General features: G+C 38.9%; 1 protein-coding gene across 2 annotated transcripts in view; it reads left to right on the forward strand.

The window, feature by feature from the left end:
* The first annotated feature begins 1,354 nt into the window (after positions 1–1,354).
* si:zfos-2326c3.2 (misshapen-like kinase 1) overlaps positions 1,355–17,321 on the forward strand; it is a 91,416-nt gene continuing 75,449 nt past the window's right edge. For both annotated transcript variants that reach the window (XM_034121192.1, XM_034121193.1), the window contains exons 1-2: positions 1,355–1,513; positions 2,909–2,974. In XM_034121192.1, the coding sequence (XP_033977083.1) occupies positions 1,457–1,513; positions 2,909–2,974 (123 nt within the window). In that variant the 5' untranslated portion in view covers positions 1,355–1,456. The remainder of the gene's footprint in view (positions 1,514–2,908; positions 2,975–17,321) is intronic.

Below are 17,321 nucleotides of genomic sequence, written 5' to 3' on the forward strand. Positions count from 1 at the left end.
CACTACTACACACACTCACGGCCATCATCTCTCTCCACTCTCGCTCTTACTTCGTCACATTCACTTACACACACAAGCACACATACAGAGGGAGCAAGAGAGTCACTAACCATCGTTCTCTTATTGTCGTGCACTCACACAAACACAACAGTCTTGCACTTTCTCTGTTTTCTCCCCAACACACACACCAGTGACTGTGTCCGGCCACATAATGAGCATTATTCCACCATGCTGACTGTGACTCACTGGTTTCGCTCAGGAGACTGGAATGTAAAGCTTCATGTCTTCAATATATTTTACACTTAAAAACATAAATAATTAGGCAAAGTTCAAATATAATGCTGTTAATCCTGCACAGCTCTCTACTTTAAATTGCAATATTTGTCATATTTTTACTGTACTTTTTTTCTTATCATACAATATTAGTCATTGGGCACATGGGAAGTCTGTTTTTTTCTCAAATCTAATGAAGTATAAAGGAAAAGAGGTAGTGACATGTGCTCAAATAATTAATAAAGTATGGACAGATTTTTCAAAAAGAGTTGTTCATAAAATGTAAACCGTTGATTTCTCACATTAGTTATCTTTATGGAGCCTGCTTATGTGTGAGTGTGTGTACAATTTCCTTGAATTCTTCTCTGTAGGCCTACTTTACATTGTAGTCGTGAATTATTATCTATTCACTTACCTTTGTTAATTATTAATTCATCAGTCAATATGTATACTACTACTGAGATGTTCTCGCGATAACTGAACTTCTCCCCACAAAAACACAAACACTCGCGCGCACATACACGGAGGTACACGTGGAGAGATTGTTCAACGTTACTGCATTTGTTAACTTATGTTGAGCTTAATGTGTAAACTTTGTTTCACCGGGGTTAACTAGTTGTCATGTTATCCGAGTCGCGTAAAGAAAGAGAAAACACTTCCATGAGCAAACCTCAGCTGCGTCAAGTTAAAAGAAGTTACTGCAATCCAAGACCGGATGATGCTCATTTCACAACACGCTTTAATGAAGTTAATTATAAAATGTTTAGCCTGAAGCAGAGTAAAAATACATACTAAAGTATGTAGGGTACTGTGTACCTAGTAGTCCAACTGGAAGTTATCTTCCAACATGCTAGCGCAACTTTAAAAACCCATACGTTATGTGATATTCGATTTTTCTAGATGCACTTTAAGACAGTTAAGACTGTTTTGATAAAACGTATGACTTTTTAATACAATTATGTTGATGTCAGTGTCATTCCTCTCTTTAAAAAGTGGAAATATAACTGCAAATAGTAACGACACTTATTTTGAAAGGTGGGTCCGGAAGTGGTGTTTTTGACGCTGCAGAGCTAAACTTCAGAATGAACCCGACCAGAGGAAAACCCGTTAGTTTGTAGAGAAAACTGTGAGCGTCCATGTCTTTTCCACAAATATCAACCCGCTGACAAACTTATTGGCAGCAATGTCGAGAGAAAACACCACTCGAAGTTTGGACAGCATAGACCTCGCTGCTTTAAGGGTAAGTTCAAAACTGTTGTCTTGCTTTTTAATGAAATGTTTGAGTAAACATTGGAGGATGTGGTGGGTGTTGCTTTGAAACTTAATGTTCCCCCTTGTCTAACAGTCGGCTCTCACTATGTACTTTATAACGTTATATATCGTGTCTTAACTTGGTGTTTAATGCGTTGAAAACATTATAACATTACCCTGTAACATTACGCTATCTGTCTGCACTGTGTCCAGTTTGCTGAAACTTTACAAGCTACAGTGTTTACACACAGGACTTTCCTTTGGCTGGCTGCCTTGATTGAAAAGTTGACATGCAACAAGTGAAAGCTAACCATGATTCACTTTGTGTAATTATTGGCAAAAAACACTCTAGTTAGTCAGTTTATGGAAGTATTTGTCTTCTTTTGTTCTGCACAATACTTTTGACATTTTCCCTTATTATTTTGCATAGGAAATGACTGTGTGACTCAAGTATGTTTACTGTCATGTTATTGGATTTTTGAAAAGTTGTAGCTTATAGTATTTTAATGAAACAAACATATTATATCAATAATTTCTTAGCAGTTTCTTATAACTCACAATGTTATCCTTTTTGCAGTCCCACTTCCTTAGTCTCCATCCCAGTATAACCCTGCATTGTTCTTCTCCATTTGCCCTCAGTACCAAGAATCAACAATTCAAAGGCTGTATTGTCACATACACACCAGTAACAGTGTAGTTGTTGCTAATGAATGTATTAAGTCTAAGGCTCCTCTAACAGTGCAACATACAAGATACTTAAAAATAAGTAAAGTAGTGCAAGACACACTGGTGCAAGTAAAATGCAGGAATAACTAAACTATATACGTCATGTAAAATAGAATAAGATTAAATGGAACGCACAATTAAATACTGTACAGGGTAATAAAATGATGGGTGCACAATGAATCAACAGGTTATAAAAATTGCAATTTGAAGCAGTGTCATCAAAATCACATTAAGCGCAATATTTTGTAGAGGCAAAAAATGTGAAAATATAATTTAGAATGATTGTGTTGCTGCAGAGACATAACGGCCTTAATAAAACATTTTGTATAGTACAGATCCTTTAAGAAATCTTGACCAATCATCATTTGTAATTTTTTTTCCAATGATGTATGATAAATGGGTCATTTGCTAAGATCGCAAATCATATCCCAATTGCAATATCAGTCGGTAGACTTATTGCAATTAGCTATTTTTTCAAAATATGTGGACTGTTAAAAGATTGACAGATTACATAATACTGTTTAGTACTGTATCGTTTTGTGTCGTCTGAACCTGATTTTACCACTATATATTTGTGTGTAGTGAAATCTGCTCAGCTAATGCTTAGCATCAATCCAATCTGAGCCTCATTTCTTTATATTTTTTCCTATTTTTATAGGATCCAGCAGGTATCTTCGAGTTGGTGGAGGTGGTCGGAAATGGAACGTACGGTCAGGTGTACAAGGTGAGTACTCCCATGATGCCTTCTGCCAATCTTTTCCCATCGTAAAAGATGTGTGTTGCATGCATGGCAGAACGTAAACACAGCTGCAAACTGAAGCTGGTGCCCCACAGGAACGCATACGGCAAAACGCATAGGATTAACGCAATCGCAATCGCAAAAAAGCTTCCGTCCACACGCAATATACACCGGATAGTGTCTGTTCACACGAGACAGCTCCGTTTAGCTCCAACCACTGGAAAAAGCTGCAGTACATATGCCGAGCCTGTACGTGGCGCTGTAACTTCCTCCAGAAAAAGCAGCGAAGAAGCATGGTTGTCATGGTTGCCCTTCTGTTTATTCACTGTGGTGGGGGCCGAGGGAACCGGGCAGAGTTTTTCGCCGGTCAACGTGTGTAAAAGTTTAAATCTTCCGGACAAAATTATAAAAGTGCCGGTCAAAGGTCTTCTTTGTTATTTATTGAGCTTTAAAACAAATGAATAACGACGATATAATGATATATAATAATAAAATACACGGAGGCTGTCTCTTTTTCCTCTCTTCTGACAGCGTCAGTGTCTGTCTCATGCAGCAGCTGATCCAGTAATGAGTGACCCGGCCGACAGTAAAAAATAAACATATTTATAACTAGTTTAGGTAGTTTGAGAGGTAGGCTAATTAAAATAGCTAAGGGTGATGATCTGACTTGAAGTGTGTGTTAGCGGGAGGAGCTGCGTGTCTCCGTCCTGTCAGATTAGACTTCACTCGCGTTTATGTCCATATCGAGATAAAGATAAATAATCTGAATTCAGTGTGCAGTTTACTTTTGCGGGGGTGAGCAGCAGAGGTGGGGGGAGGCAGGGCTATTGCGTCATCATTATCACAAAATGATCGTATAGAGGCGATCACACGGAGCCGTTGGACCCCCCAGAGCGCTCCATTCCCAGATCTATCCACCTTTGGACCCGTTATCGTTTGCGGGGTCCGTTTCTATCGTTTAGTTACGGCCTCGTGTGGCAAAAAGGGCTATACGCAAGAGAAATATGCGGATACAACCCGTTTTCGTCCTCGTGGGGCACCAGCCTAATACTGATATATCATGTTTCCATTTAAACACTGTTTACATGGCAGTAAGTGAGATCATAAAAATAGCTTGTTGTAATTAAAGACTTCTCACAAGCTGCACACCGTGAGCCTCCAGAAGCCTGCGGACACACGGTATAAAACACGTCACTTCTGGTAAAACGTAATGCTAACACGCTACTTCCAGTCAGTTAGGAGGAAAGAAGAAGAAATTCTCAGCTGACTGAAATATCCTGTAGCTCTTACAAGCAGAACACACATACACACACATGAGAATCTGTAGCATCTTTTAAAGGCCCTGGGTGGGGCTCACTTCCTTATCGCAATATCTGTTTGTGTATGAGTGGTGTGGTTTGTGGTTGCAGGAGGTGTTTAGTCTTATTAGTTCTGTGCAGATGGTAGTGCCCTGAGTGCAATTTATGCTTGCATGTTTCTGCAATAACACAAACTGTGTTTTGCAAAACCTTTGTGGCACACTCTCAGTTTTCAACCTTTCAAAAAAGAGATCTTCTTAGGTAGGATGAATGTACCACAGAGGGGTTCAGACCCATTTTAATTTTTAGACTTAAAAACTCATTTCTGTCGGGCTGCTTTCAAAAGATGTACCAGCCTTACAAAACAAAACAAAAAATGTATAAACAGGATTACGTCAAATTGCTTCAATCCAAAACAAATTAAGCAAGAGCAATAGAGTTGTACGCGGAGGGTTGTTGTATTTTTTGCACAAGGAATAGATGCAAATTCATGTTAGCTTCAAATCACTTTTTTCTCACATGTATATCATTATCAACAATAAATACTACATTAAGTTGGCTAAAAAAGTGACTTGGACGAGGTCTCCCTTAAAATGTGTTATATCGCTTAAAACGGTGAGAATATAAATGAAGGTACAGGTCAAAAGTTTAGGGTTTAGGAATGAATGAGGTCCATGGATGGTCTGTGTGTGTGTGAATGTGTGTGAGACAGAAGGTGGGTGTGTGCCTCGATTGCCACTTGATTTCCTGAAAGAGGAAATGTTGCAAGAGATGCACACAGGACAGTGAGGCCTGTGTTGCCTTTACACAGGGTGCTTTTACTCCGGGGTAACACAAATCACTAATTTCATCTAATGACTCACATTCATTGATGCTGTATCAAGGAAAAAACCTCCATTATGGACTAATATTGGATAATCCAATTAAGTGGACGTGGACTGAACACTTGTACGATTTTATTGTAAGCGATTAGTTTATTTATTTGGCAGTTCTGTATAACTCCACAAGGATTTGCGCTAAAGCACCACATTATATTTGTGTTTACAAGATATTGACTCAAAGTTTCTTAGAAATAATTAAAAAATCTACTTAAAGTGGACCTATCATGCTATATTATAATAATATAGTGTAGGACCATACCTACAGTATATAAGGCATATTTATACTTTTTTTTTCTCAAAATACCAAACCGATCATGCATTTTAGCCATGCCTCATTTCGCTCAATTTGCACTATTTTACCCCTGTTTTTGCAAGGGCTGATTCTGTGAGAACAGCACCACCTACAGGCCTGGCATATGTACTACAGCGTCTCCAGCGCTTTCCAACGGCAATGGCCGTGGCTGTCTCCTCCTGATTGGTGGAGTTGGCCCAATAGCCGTAGTGCCACCGTCCTGACGTCAGGACAGTGTTCAAATCTGGATCAGTTTTGATCAGATCCGTTGCAGCCCCTTTTTTAGAGATTTGGGTATGGAGGAAAATAGAGAGGGTTGTGTTTTCTGACACTTGGTGAGTTCCCTGGAACACCGGGGACACATATTCATGTATAAAAGATGTACAAAAGTGCATTTTGCATGATCGGTCCCCTTTAAGGATGGGCAATATATAGATATGTTATCAATATCGTGATTTGAGATTATATCTCGTTCTACATTTTGGATATTGTGATTACTTACTGATTTTAAAGGATGCATTACATTTAAGGGATCTAATGTTCTTTACTTACCAAACTTTTCAATTATTTTATTTGTATCCACTAAGCCAGTGGTTCTCAACTGGTGGGTCGCGACCCAAAAGTGGGTCGCGGACCCGTTTCGAGTGGGTCGCGGATGTGTGAGTGAAGAAAAAAAAGTTGGAAAAAAAAGAATTGGAATTTTTTTTTTTTTTTTGGGGGGAAAAAGTCAAACTTTTATTTTGAAGGCCCGATTTTCTTCTCAGAGTGTACCAGAATGCGTAGTTTATGTTAGTATTTCTAAAAATCTCCTGGGGGAGAATCCCCCCAGACCCCCCTGCTTGGGTTGGGTTTCAGCATGTGTGCCTTTTTATATAGTTCAGCTTTGATTCCATCATCTCATTAAACCTTTTTTAAAAGCATACTTTAGTTCTGTGAAGGGATATAAGGGATATATGCACTGTACTTCACTTTTATTAATATTGTATGCTCAAAAGCGTATATATTACAGCACGATTTTTTGTTGAATAGATTTGAGTGCTTCAAAATGTTGGGTCGCGATGTATTGACCAAGTAAAAAGTGGGTCCCGAGGCCTGACCAGTTGAGAACCACTGCACTAAGCCATTATACTCTAATGATTATTTGTCAAAAGCTCCTTCCGTAAATATTTTATGGAAGCACCAATATCGTCGCAAAAATTGATATCAAGGTTTTTGGTCAGAAATATCGGTATATTTGAGAGTTTTACATTGACAAAGGAATTATTTTTGGACTATTTGCAAAATGAAACATTAGTTGACATCTTTGTATTTAAAACAAGTGACTGAAATAACGATAAGATGAGTTGCTATAAAATAAATTTGGATGTAAGTGTATGATGCTTAGTGACAATCAAGTGAACCCAATGTGGACTCCGCAAATCTGTTTCCAGATACAGAAACTCAGAAGTGTGTTTGTGTTTCAGCCATACTGTGAGTCTCACATGGGAAACCAGGGCAGGAATAGGGCCTTTAGAACAATGACTCAAGCCGCACACACACACATTTGGCACTTAAGAAAACACTCAGTTGTGGATTGACGTGAGTGCAGGAGATGCTGACAAAGCATCTGGTCATTTCCTCTGTTTACTTATATGTGAGTTTCATTACACTGCATTTATTAGCCTTTTAAGTAATTTCACTCCAGCAAATACAGCAACAGATGATCAGATCTTAACTCGAAGTGTAAACATCTGTATTACCATTTGGTAAAATAATGATTTTTAGGCATCATTTCATGATTATACGTGATAATATTGTGAATCGCAATTATTTTGGCCAATAATGCTGACAAGAAATGTTCATATTGTTTCTTGCCTACTTTGTAGTTTAGTAAAATGTGTTTGAATTGATAGTATTAGTTTTTTATTGTTGTATAAAGGCTTGCAACAGACAGCAGAAGCAAAAGGCCAAAACAGAGAAATGTCTGGTTTTGCGAAAAAGTAGTTTTCGTAAGGTCTAATATGGGTTTACAATCTAACATTTAGCAACATGCAGGGCTAAGGTAAGGTCAGTAAAGTTGGGCAAACAAATCTAATTGGGCAGGCAGCAAGTAAACACACATATACAGCATTTATCAAGAAAATCAAGGCTCAGCTCGGTGGTAATGACTGAAGCACCGTGGATCTTGGCAACATTGACCCTCTGAGAATCTGTAGGAAAAAGGAGTCCTCTTCTGTGTGAATGAATTACAAAGAATCAGGCAGGTGTCTCAAGAAAAGCAAGACTAAGTAAAGTCAGAATGTGGAAAATAAAAAAACACACAAAATGAAGTTTAGAAGAGCTAAAGGGCAAAGACGCTGAAGAGATAGATGGAGCAAGAGGTTTATATGTGCACAGAAATGGAGCAGGAATGAATCCCAAGATTTCTATGTTTTGTTCTACAGCTCAAAATACTTCAGTATATTCACCCCTTGTAAATGCCCGAAGCATCTATGCGTCAAAGAAACGGCGGTTGCAAACAAGTGGCTAAAAAAGACTACTTAACGTCATCACACCAAACACGAGTCTGCCTTTAGCTTGGCGGTGGTGATGTGATGTCATGAGACTGTGATATTGTTTGATTATAGACTTACGTTAGCCATTTACTTTTGGCAATTGCATTTATGCTTCCAAAATCATAAAAGCGGTGTTAATATGTGGAGATTATCCTGCCGAACAAAAAGGTCTTGGGTATTATCAACGTGTGTTGTCCAAGGATCTTATTTTGTGCAATATTTTGAAATCCAATGGAAAAATCCTATTGAGTTTTAATTGAGTCAGCCCTTGCGATGCTAACTTCTGTGTCAGCCTTCAATAATTCATCATCAATGGGCCACTCATTGTTTGTTGTAGTTAACACAGTTCAACTAAGGTAATGTTTCCAATTAGCTTTGCTCCGAATTCTCTTTTTGAACATCTGACTTGTGTCTAGCAACAGGAGTCGATTATTGTAATTGCTAGAACTTTTATCCTCATAATGTTTTGATCCACTAATTGCCAGTTAGTATTCAGATATAATGTCAACCAAAGCCCGGTCACAGTGGGAACTGACACTGAAAGGAAAACGAGCCCCATTAGCCTAAGTTTTCCTTTTAATTCACCGAAACGTGCTCCTGGTCAGCAGACAGAAGACAGGCCCATTGAAAAGTAATGGCGATTCAGATTGGGAAGGGCTGGAGAAAACATTCAGGCCTTTTGAATCAAACTGCCCCAGGAACCAATTTCAAACCATCATAAACTACACAAGAACCCAAGAGTCTTCAATCCACTTGGTTTCTTTTTGTGTTTCCGCTTCATTATGAGAACGGAAATAATTATGGACAGATCATAACAGCTTTGGCACATAATAAGACAACACAGAGTTATCACTGGTAAAGGAAAACTCCAGATTTGGAGAGTGCAGAGGTTTGAAATCAAAAGTCAAGACCCAAGGTGGAGAGGATATAATGACGGTTTTGTTCCAGTTATTTATAAGCTTTAGTAGGTTTCAGTAATGAAACTGGTGTTTGACCTGCCTGTGACATTTAGTTCTGCTAACTCCACCCATACAGTTTTGGCTAGAAAGTGAGGGAGGTTTTGAGGAGAACTAAAGTGGATCCAGGTTATGGCTCTGTAAAGAGCAGGTACAGTTCCTCAGTCTCACAAAAGGATCCTGTGGTCAAATAAAGAAGTGGTCCGGCTTCGTAAAAAAACACAGTTTCACTTTTCTCTCTGGTTTCTAATCTTCTCTGTCATATAACCTCACTTGTCTTATAACCCTAATTCTTCCACTCTTACTTCTTCCTCTTTTGCTTGCCTTGCCATCATGCACATATTTAACTTTTTGTGATTTTCTTTCTTTTTGGAGTGTGGACATAACCTTACAGTAGGTGTCCTACTGATGCAGTACACCCATGCACATTATTAGTATTAAAGGATGTATTGTGTGCAGTAGTAATCACATGGTAGTAGTATGCCTGCAGTCATGTTGGGGCCCAGGGAAAATAAGTGTCTGACAATCTGAGAGTGCGAAAACAACTTCATTTGTTTTTTGTGGGGGATTAGTGATAGGTCGCTCTGCTCATAAATGAAGAAATAAATGCACAGTCGTAAATTAAGCTGTTGAAATAAACAAGTTAGTTAGTTGCTTTATTGGTAAGTCTTAATACTGCATTACTATGAGAATTAGATGAACATGCTCATCACACACACACACACACACACACACACACACACACACACACACACACACACACACACACACACACACACACACACACACACACACACACACACACACAGGGCGTTTCCCTGTTTGGAGGAGGAACTTCCCTTTCTTGCAAGCAACTGCTGTAAAGTCATCTTTGTGTGTGTTTGAATGTGAAAATGTCTAGGTCTGCAAAAGCTTAGCACCATGATGACTGCTGATGCAACACTGTGCTGCTCTGACTAGCTGATGAAGTAGCTAGTTGCAGGACTAAATTATTACAAAATGTAATGTTACAGCATGAAACTGACCTGTACGTAAACATATATTTAAAAAATACAGCAGTTTATTTAACATGTATTTATTGTTGTGAGTTGAGATCAGCTTTTTGCTTTTGACACATTTGTAAAAAAGGCCACATTTTCTCTGTAGCTATGGGGACAAAACAAGAATGAATCAAAGTCTGGGCAGGGGAGTTGGGGATGGGCGTGGTTCATCACATTTCATGTCAGCCAAGACTAGTAACAATAATGGTAGTTTTATTTTCTGCAGAATTTGGAAAACAAATATCTCTCTTAAAATCTCATCCGGCAAAAATAATCCATAGGTATATCCCTTCAAACTTATCCTGATACCTGTAGAAACGTTGTTGCTTTTGGGCTGTATGTTCACCATGTCCAAAGACACCAGGCTCCTTGTCAGAATTTGTGGTTTGATTTCCAATTTGAAGTCAACAACCCACATACTTTCTATGGTAGCTGTTGGTACTTCTGTTTGGGGCTAACAAAACTACAACAGCCATAATTAATTTAGTCTAAGGCCATTAGCTCAACAAATGTTATAAATAACGGCCAGTATTACATTTTTTATTAGACTATTACTTATCAAAAGTTTTATTAGTCAAGTCTAATTTTTCGGGACAATTGGAAGAACATTTGTGATTTGTGACAACTGCTTGTGAACGGGGCTGTCTCAAGGTGTTTGTTAATTCTTGTCCAAGACCCCAGGAAGTGAGTGGGGGTGCTGAAGCTCATTTTCATAGTGACCCAACGACGGTACTAGAACTTCCATGTCAATCCATGACGTCATTGGACAAGAAAAAAAACGTTTTCCCATTGACTTACATTGGGAAAGAGACATCTGTAAATCAGAGGATCATTTTTTTTCACATGAATCAACTTCCCTACACGTTAAGAAGCCTTATATAAATCATTAGGTCCTAAAAGTTGTGAAATGGCTTATAACTGAATCCAGAGTTATCTTCCAGCTTAACTAATTTGAACGAGCCGTGACCGACCGTGACAGAGCGGATTGTTGGCGGGGCTTAAGAAAACGCAAGTTCACATGCCCTATAGGCCCTACAGATGTGAATCTAGATCTAGGAATTATTGGGTATTTTTTGTCATGAAAGAGAGGCAATTATTTGCTTCATGTGCCATAAAGAAACTTTTATCGGAATGAACAGGGTACCACCTTCAACTCCGAAACCAGTTCTCTTTATACATCAGAGGTCTGGTCACCTTATCTGGGGCATTTGCTTCCATACCCAGCGCATCAAACCTCGAAGGCTCCGTGTTGAAACCTCACTGACTGTGCACAGCCATAAAACAGCTGGCAGCAATCGATTCCCAGAATGAATCACTCACACTTCCTCAAATCTTTCTGGTTTCAAAGTGTCATTTCCCTTTTCTGTCATCATCATCATCATCATCATCATCATCATCATCATCATCATCATCATCATCATCATCATCATCATCTTACTAATGATGACTGATCTGCTGACTAAAGAGTACAACAAATCCAAATGTGCGTTTGGATCAACTGCTACCTGCAAAAAACGAACCCCCCTTCTCTCTTTCGTGACCCCTAGAAGAGTTGTATTTTGATAAATCCTTGCATTAGATGAACTACTAGACGGTTTATTTGAGTCACATTATTGCACGTTGTCACTCTTTAACACATGATTTGAAACTGTGGATTTTGAAATATAAGGCTTTGTTTCAAAGCTCAGCAATGTTGTGCGGGGGTTTGACCTTAGGGGAAAAAGAAGAGACACAGAGAGACAGGAAACATCCTCCGAAATAGTGTAGAGCTGTGTTTCTGCACAGAGGTGGGAGAGACGGAGAGAAAAGGAAACAAAATGAAAACAAAGAGAGTGGAAACTGAGTGAGCGAGAGAGGGCAAAAGGAAGGAAGGCAGGGGTGAAAGGCAGAGAGACAGAGAGGAGGGGAGGAAGGAAGAGGGAGAGAGAGCGATGAAAATGTAAGCGCGGAGAGGAAAGTAACCCCCCATGAGGTTTGGAGCTTTGCTTTGTGATGATTACCCGTGTGTGCGTGTGTTTTCTGTGTGACCCCGAGCACTGAGAATAAGGGGAAAGAGTTGGAATATCACTGCAGAACTGACTTGCCTTCTTACCGTATTTTCTAAATGCCAAAACTATAACTAAATGTACTCCAGAGATTCATTTTAAAACTTGGATAAAATAAAAAAGACTTTTCAAAAATCAATGCAGCGAGGCTGATATATATAGTCCCTATGGGTGAGGCTCTCATATTGCTGAATCTTAAATTCCCATAATGCAACTTGATGCATGCGGTGCCTTCTCTTACGATCCCGCCTGCCTCATAAATGCCATTTCCTCTCAAACTCCCCACTCCCCACACATTTGCAGTACAGACTTTTAAACCTGCATTGAACACGACTTTACTTTTCCTTCTATGACATTTCTAAATATAGTTTGAAGGAAATGGCTATAGAGTAAATTAACCTTTGTAATATTACATTACATACATCATTATTGTAATATTATATAGATATTCAATATAATAATACGACGGGACGCTCTTTATCATAAAACCACACTACATACATTGATCAATTATATGTAACCACATTATGTAACTCGCTGATTATTTGATAGTCAAAACTTGTCACTGCTCTTTGGTGAACAAACACTGTCAGAGTAAAGAATATCATCAGAAATAACCACAACGATGACTTGTAATTTCAGTTATAAGATAAGATCATTGTCAATAGGATTTCACAATACCAGAAATGTTCGTGTTTGTAACCCATACCAGTAAAATAATGTAACTCAATGGAACCCCCTTCCCCCTTATTACAGCCTGCCAACAGCTAACTGCTAACAGCTCATTTTGACTAGCTTTCCTCCTCCCGATTTAAACACAGATTCGTTGTCCACAATGCAGAATTTCCAGGGAAAAACTACTTGCATCTCCTGGACAGTTCAATAGTGAGTTTACTGGGTGTTTCTCAATGTCGAGTACGCTTGCTTGGTAGCACATGTCTTCCGAGTCACTTGCTTCAGAAGCGAGGCAAGAATCCTTCCTGGCATTCGGAAAACGAAGAGTGGAACAGGCGAGCAAGTGTGCAGGTGTGCGTCATATGAGAGGCCCCGCCTTACATTTTCCGCCACAGATTTGGGGAAATTGGTCCGTGCGCAAAGCATTGTGGGGATTTTAAGACTGCGGAGTCTACACATGTGCAGCCTCGAAATGTCTCGCTACGAAGTACGCCGGGCTCGGTAGAATTCCAAGTATGCTGGACATTGGAACAATCCTTCGGCGTCACTCGATGACGTAGTATGCTTGAAATAGTGGCTCTGGAGCAGCTTTACTCGACATTGAGAAACACCCACTGTCTCCCAGACTCATTTTTCTGTCTTCCCAGGCCAATTAGTTAGCTGTTAGTTTTGGGCCCTGACAGTGCCTATGGTATTGTGGTACTCATAGAAAAACGAGTACTGTCAGGTTTTTTTGCCACTGACCTGGTACCATATAATCATTTTTTGGAACATCTGTAGTCCTTCCTTAGTCTGGAGAAATATGAAGCGTTAAAGCATCAAGTGGGATAAAGCAACAACAAGAGCCATTATTTAAAAAATCTTGAAATTGTTGTTACTTATTGGCCAACATATACATATATTTATTTGACAATTGAAATTGGGCCAGCTCCTTTATTTGTCTATAGACTTGTTGGCTATCGGAAATGTATGATTGTATCTATAAGATATATTTTTATTTTATTTTGTAGGCTATATTTAGTTTTATTTTTGAATATTATAAATAAACCCACCTCAAATCCTTTAATTAAAATACCTTAGTGATAAAAAACATGGTTCTTCTCTGAGCCTCACTGCTGACTACAAACATGTTAGTACACACATGTGCCTACACAAAAACAGAGTGGGCGGGGCCATGCTATTCTCTCAGTTCATTTCCTTGGACAGTAGGACATTGACTTTTTAGCAGCATTATACTCAACATAATGTCAAACCAGTCCAGCTCTCTGACCCCGTAGTGCCAGCCAGTGAAGGGGCCGTGTGAATGGAGTGGGAGAAAATGGGTTGTTTCTTTGGACACACGCACACGCACACGCACACGCACATGCACACGCACACGCACACTCACACTCACACTCACACTCACACTCACACACACACACACTTTGATGCAGTCCATCCAAACACAAAGGCTGTCCAATACTGTAATGTGAAGGAGATAAAAAAAGACAACAGGATTATCTCATTGGATTTTGGAATATTGCGTAAAATAAGATCTGTGGCAATCACACGTTTATGCGAAATTATTTTGTTCCATTATTTTGTTGTGTAGACAAAGTAAAAGTTGTTCTCTCATTTGTCCCCTTGCTGTCTGCATTATAAATGTCCTTTGTATTTAATTAGCATACGTATGGACATATTAACCTTTTCACAGACATTATTTGTAGAGCACACTGTGTGTGTGTGTGTGTGTGTGTGTGTGTGTGTGTGTGTGTGTGTGTGTGTGTGTGTGTGTGTGTGTGTGTGTGTGTTGTGTGTGTGTGTGTGTGTGTGTGTGTGTGTGTGTGTGTGGGTGTGTGTGTGTGTGTGTGTGTGTGTGTGTGTGTGTGTGTGTGTGTGTGTGTGTGTGTGTGTGTGTGTGTGTGTGTGTGTGTGTGTGTGTGTGTGTGTGTGTGTGTGTGTGTGTGTGTTGTGTGTGTGTGTGTGTGTGTGTGTGTGTGTGTGTGTGTGTGTGTGTGTGTGTGTGTGTGTGTGTGTGTGTGTGTGTGTGTGTGTGTGTGTGTGTGTGTGTGTGTGTGTGTGTGTGTGTGTGTGTGTGTGTGTGTGTGTGTGTGTGTGTGTGTGTGTGTGTGTGTGTGTGTGTGGCATATTGTTAATAAGAAGCCCGGTTTAGAGTGGAACATTTGACATTTGTAAGTCGTGGTGGCAGGCAGCGCATACAGCATAGAGTCTGAAGGGACAGGAAGATCATTTCCTTATTTATCACAGTCAGGCCAGTGGCGGTTTCTGTGCCACAATTATGGAGACAACGTCCTCCGCTTGGGGACAGAATCAAGGCCAGAGTGAGTCAGTGAGCCTGACACTGTACATCTCACATCCAATATAAAAAGCGGAATATATTTGGAAAGAATATCACTTAGGCGGTTAACTGACAAGGAGACTGTTTCACGACTGCTGCATCAGCAACAGTTTCAATACACTTTAATGTGAAGGCATGTCATACCATTCCACTGGTTATATAAAACTTGATGCCCAATATATTTTACATTTACAAAGTTACTACAGTATGATAATCAGTAATTGTACAGAATACGTTTTATTATTGATCAAAGGTTCAGGAGAGGACGTGATAGGGCGTGCAGTAAATAGGGTTGTGTAAAATACAACATATTTAAAAAAAATGCTACTGTTTGGGTAAAAGTCTAAATGATAAAACAAATAACTAACACAATGTAAATAAAGGTATGTTGCTAATTTGTTATGTTGCTATTTTCTGCACGCTTTCTGAATTCTAGTTTTTCTTTCACCAAATGAAGACTAGCTAAATAGCCTTGTTAACTAATCGTAGAACAGGCTTCATACAAACTTAACAGAAACAAATGAAACTAATTACATTCATCTTGGTTGTTCTTACAAGGCTTTTCAAACCATCATCACCTACAGCTTGGTCAAAATATAACACTTGATTTACTGAGTTAGATTAGATAGGAATATAGAATGGAATAGAATAGAAGCATTTATTGTCATTATACAAATAAAACGAGAAGAGTAAAGCTAATCCTTTTAAGGTGCCATCAAAACATTCATACATACATGAATGCCCAACTGCGGGAAACTATAAAATTAGCTAAATAAAATATTTAAAAATGTGTTCATTACGTCATGCTTGGCCTCTCCGAGAGTCATTCAGCACTTGAAATAGATTTTGCTTGGATGCTTGAAATAAGCTCTCGGGTCAATACAAGCTAATGAGGTTTGCACGTTTTGCCCAACACAAAAAATACTTTCATAAATACCTCAATCGTAAATGTCCAAAGTCATCGCATTAAAGTCCGCCTTTAGCTTAGCAGTGTTAACGTGAAGTCATGTGACCTTGTAGTAGTTTGTTTATAGCCATAACATCAGCTTTCTACTTCTTTGCACTTATTCTTAAAAAAATGTAAAAGTGTTAATTTGTTGAGATTATCCTGCCTCTAAGTATTTTAAACATGTAACATGTATTTTTGCAACAAATATAATGTTCTGCAATATAATCAAATGTACACATCCAATTGTCTTGCGGGGCTAACTTACGGGTTTGCCTACTATAAAACATGTCATCACTGCACCACTCTATTATGACCTGTTTAACTTCCAACTAATAACAGTTACAGTGTATGTTGAATTACATAAAATGTTGGTTTTCTTTTAGTCTTTTACTCTGGTATCAAATTAGTATCCAGAGTTTTTGAATTTCGCTAGACAGAGTTTTTGAATTTCGCTAGACATCCTAAGACTCTAGACTTATTCTTGGTATTTCCTGAACACTTCTCTGATGTGACATACCCGATTTAGTCACACAGGTTTTTAACAGACTGATGTGTTTTCCATGACTTACTAGATAATGCAGGAATTGGTCCTGTGAGTAACATTTCTTTGGACACAGATAGTTAGATAGATGGACTTAGCTGCAGAGAATACAAAACACAAATAGAGAAATATTAAGAATGTAGTTTGCTTTCAAGCTCTCCATCCATCTTTGTCTCTCAGTACTAGGGATGGGAATTTGAAAGCAAATGTATATTCGAATATTCAACCCCCAAAAAAAAGGTTAACTGATTAACTGAAATGTTCATATCTTATAAAAAAAAAAAAAATGTGGGAAACATTTTTACAAAAAGAAAAGAAAAATATTTAATTTTGAAAACTAAATACATGTTCAAATAAGTATAGAAACCAAGTCGAATTTGTCAAATGTATTGAACTGGTGATCACAGTTTGAACAGTTGACAGCTATAGGCCTACAGCTTTCATGCTTAAAACATAACTTTATTACTATTACAACCGAGATCAACAACCTATAACAGGGCCTATGCACAGAATGCAGCTATTCAATACTCATTCTTGTTTAAGAATATGAGCATGTTGCAGGCGGGTGCAGAAGCGATTCACAATCAGGCCAGCTGTAGAGAAGACCCTCTCAGCTGGAATTTGGGCATAAGATGAGGTTTGAGTCTGCGTGATCTGCGTGTAGGGAGGGGCAGCAGCCATATCATTAGCTAGAACTAGCTAGATCTGATGGATTTGGACATAAACACGAGTGAAGTATAACTGGACGCGAGAGAGAGAGAGATCAGCACCTGCAGCTCTGCC

This window comes from Trematomus bernacchii, unplaced genomic scaffold (assembly GCF_902827165.1).
Source record: "Trematomus bernacchii unplaced genomic scaffold, fTreBer1.1, whole genome shotgun sequence".
Classification (NCBI taxonomy): Eukaryota; Metazoa; Chordata; class Actinopteri; order Perciformes; family Nototheniidae; genus Trematomus; species Trematomus bernacchii.